The sequence below is a fragment of the Octopus bimaculoides genome, chromosome 6 (genome assembly GCF_001194135.2).
Source record: "Octopus bimaculoides isolate UCB-OBI-ISO-001 chromosome 6, ASM119413v2, whole genome shotgun sequence".
Lineage (NCBI taxonomy): Eukaryota > Metazoa > Mollusca > Cephalopoda > Octopoda > Octopodidae > Octopus > Octopus bimaculoides.
The window spans coordinates 92736722-92739439 of NC_068986.1; the positions used below are offsets into that span (position 1 = coordinate 92736722).

The 2718-nt window shown below is 36.6% G+C and overlaps 1 protein-coding gene across 1 annotated transcript in view; it reads left to right on the forward strand.

Moving 5' to 3' along the window:
- LOC106873305 (rho guanine nucleotide exchange factor 10) overlaps positions 1 to 2718 on the forward strand; it is a 43575-nt gene that overhangs the window by 7930 nt on the left and 32927 nt on the right. The window contains exons 2-3 of the mRNA XM_014920618.2: positions 540 to 617; positions 2425 to 2598. Coding sequence (XP_014776104.2) covers positions 2521 to 2598 — 78 coding nt within the window. The 5' untranslated portion in view covers positions 540 to 617; positions 2425 to 2520. The remainder of the gene's footprint in view (positions 1 to 539; positions 618 to 2424; positions 2599 to 2718) is intronic.

Sequence of the window (2718 nt, forward strand, 5' to 3'; positions counted from 1 at the left end):
GCCTGTGTATCTGAAAGGAGTGTCAATGGAAAAGAGAAGGAAAGAAAGAAGGAAGAGAGAAAGAAGAACAAACTGTGTTTCCTTCTACATGGCTGGTCAATAGAAGATGACAAGTTGATTCTTGGTCTTTAAAAATGGCAAAACCAGGCGGCTACTCTAAGTGGGGTCTGTTTTGATGAGGAATCACATTTTCAAAAAAATTGTCTGGACTTATATACATACATACACACACACACACACACACACACACACACACACACACACATATATATATATATATATATATATATATACACACACATATTTATATATTATTTTTTTTCATTTCATTATATGTAAAACCTCACACTTTATGTCTGTCTTTGTATTATTTTCCTCTTCCTTCACCCTGGTGACAAATAAAAAAAAATCATCATAATCATCATCATGTTGCTGTTGTTGTTGCTATTGTTATTGTAGTTGTTGTCATTGTGCAAAAAGTCTCTTGAGTATGTGGTTGCTGTTTTATTCCTTATATGTTTTTCTCTCCTGTTATCCAGATCAAAAGACGGTGTGTGTTAGAATGTATCATATCCAGTGAAAAGTCATATATCGAAAGTCTCCAGAGAATACACAACGTGAGTTGAGCAAATTTACTAATAGAAATTGATATGATATAATACAGCATACTACTTACTATAATACAACATACACGGTGGTATCAAATGGTTTATGGTTAATAAAATATAATTTATTTACCTAATAAGATTTTATAGTTTGCTTGAAGCATTGTATATGGAATATAATGTTGAAAGATTTAAAAGGCCAAACAATGCAAATAGATTTTAAGATGAAGTAATGAAGTAAAGGCGGCGAGCTGGCAGAAACGTTAGCACACCGGGCGAAATACTTAGTGGTCTGTCTTTACGATCTGAGTTCAAATTCCGCCAAGGTCGACTTTGCCTTTCATCCTTTCAGGGTCGATAAATAAAGTACCAGTTACACACTGGGGTCGATGCAATCGACTTAATCCCTTTGTCTGTCCTTGTTCGTCCCCTCTATGTTTAGCCCCATGTGGGCAATAAAGAAATAAGATGAGGTAATGTAAACTAAAAGTAACTTACATGGTGATCTTTGGTCTTATATGTATCCAATATTTCAGGACATACAAGTCTCTTCTTCAGGGTTAAAAAAGAACTGTCCTTGGTAAGATGTTTTTTGTCAGAGATAAAATAATTCTATGATTATATTTGTATTTTCAAGTGTTTCTCTTCTTCGTGAATGTTAGTGATGTCAGTTATTGACTTATCGATTTTCATCACCTCTTTTCTAATATGGAGGTGCAATGGCCCAGTGGTTAAGGCAGCAGACTTGAAGTCGGAGGATCACGGTTTCAATTCCCAGACCGGGCATTGTGTGTGTTTATTGTGTTATTTCTTTACTACCCACAAGGGGCTACACACGGGACAAACAAGGACAGACAAATGGATTAAGTCGATTATATCGACCCCAGTGCGTAACTGGTACTTATTTAATCAACCCCGAAAGGATGAAAGGCAAAGTTGACCTCGGCGGAATTTGAACTCAGAACGTAGCGGCAGACGAAATCCCGCTAAGCATTTCGCCCGGCGTGCTAACGTTTCTGCCAGCTCACCAATTTCTAATATGTAGTAAATATGCCTGTGTGTGTATGTCATTTTATGTATTGTGTACTTAGCTCCAATCTATTATTTATTTGTGGGTTTAATTTATAGATAATCAAAGCTTCCTTAATTCTTAAGTTGCCGAGATTTCTATCATTGGCTTCAATAGTAACTTTAATTTGTTTGTTGGTATTTTAAGTATTGGATACATATAAGACCAAAGATTACCAGGTAACTTACTTTTAGTTTACGTTACTGCATCTTAAAATCTATTTGCATTGTTTGGCCTTTTAAATCTCTCAACATTATTTATCTAAGTTTTAATATCATTTTCGAAATAGTCACCTTGTGCTGCAAATACACCTGTCCCAGAATCCCTGCCACTTTTGGAATATGGTTTGAAAGTCATTTTCTGTAAGGAAGTTGAGGACCTTCTGTGATTTGCTCTGGATCTCAACAACTTCTGTCTCTTAGGGAAGAGATGGAAGTCCGCAGGTACCAAATCCGGCAAATAGGGCAGGTGCCAAAGCGATACCATGTTGTTTTTGGTGAGAGACTCATGAGTGAAGAGAGCTCAGTGAAGAATCCAATTCTTTGTGCTCCACAGATCTGGTCACTTATGCCAAATTCCCTTCCTCAAACGCTTCAGTGTCATAGTAACACATTTGATTGACAGACTGGTCCTGCAGGATGAATTTCTGGGAGTGACACTCATGGCAAATCTTCCATCAACATCATCATCAACAATAACAAATAGTACACCAGTTTTCTAATCTAATATCTCTTCTATTCGATGTTTCAGGACTATGAGACTCCAATTCTGGAAGCTGTTGACTCGCAGAAATCTAAAGTGAAAAGTTCACTGAAAAAGTTACGGGAGATACTCAACTACCATCGTATGTTCCAGATCGAACTGGCCAATCGTGTCAATGACTGGCAGGAAGAAAATATCATTGGAGACATCTTCATTGCATCGGTGTGTGTTTGATTCATGTCTACTGCCATGATGAAATATATTGCCTCATTTTAAAAAAAATATTGTTTTATTGGTATAGTTCTTTGTATTTGTGTTATGCATGTCCAACTATCTACCTCT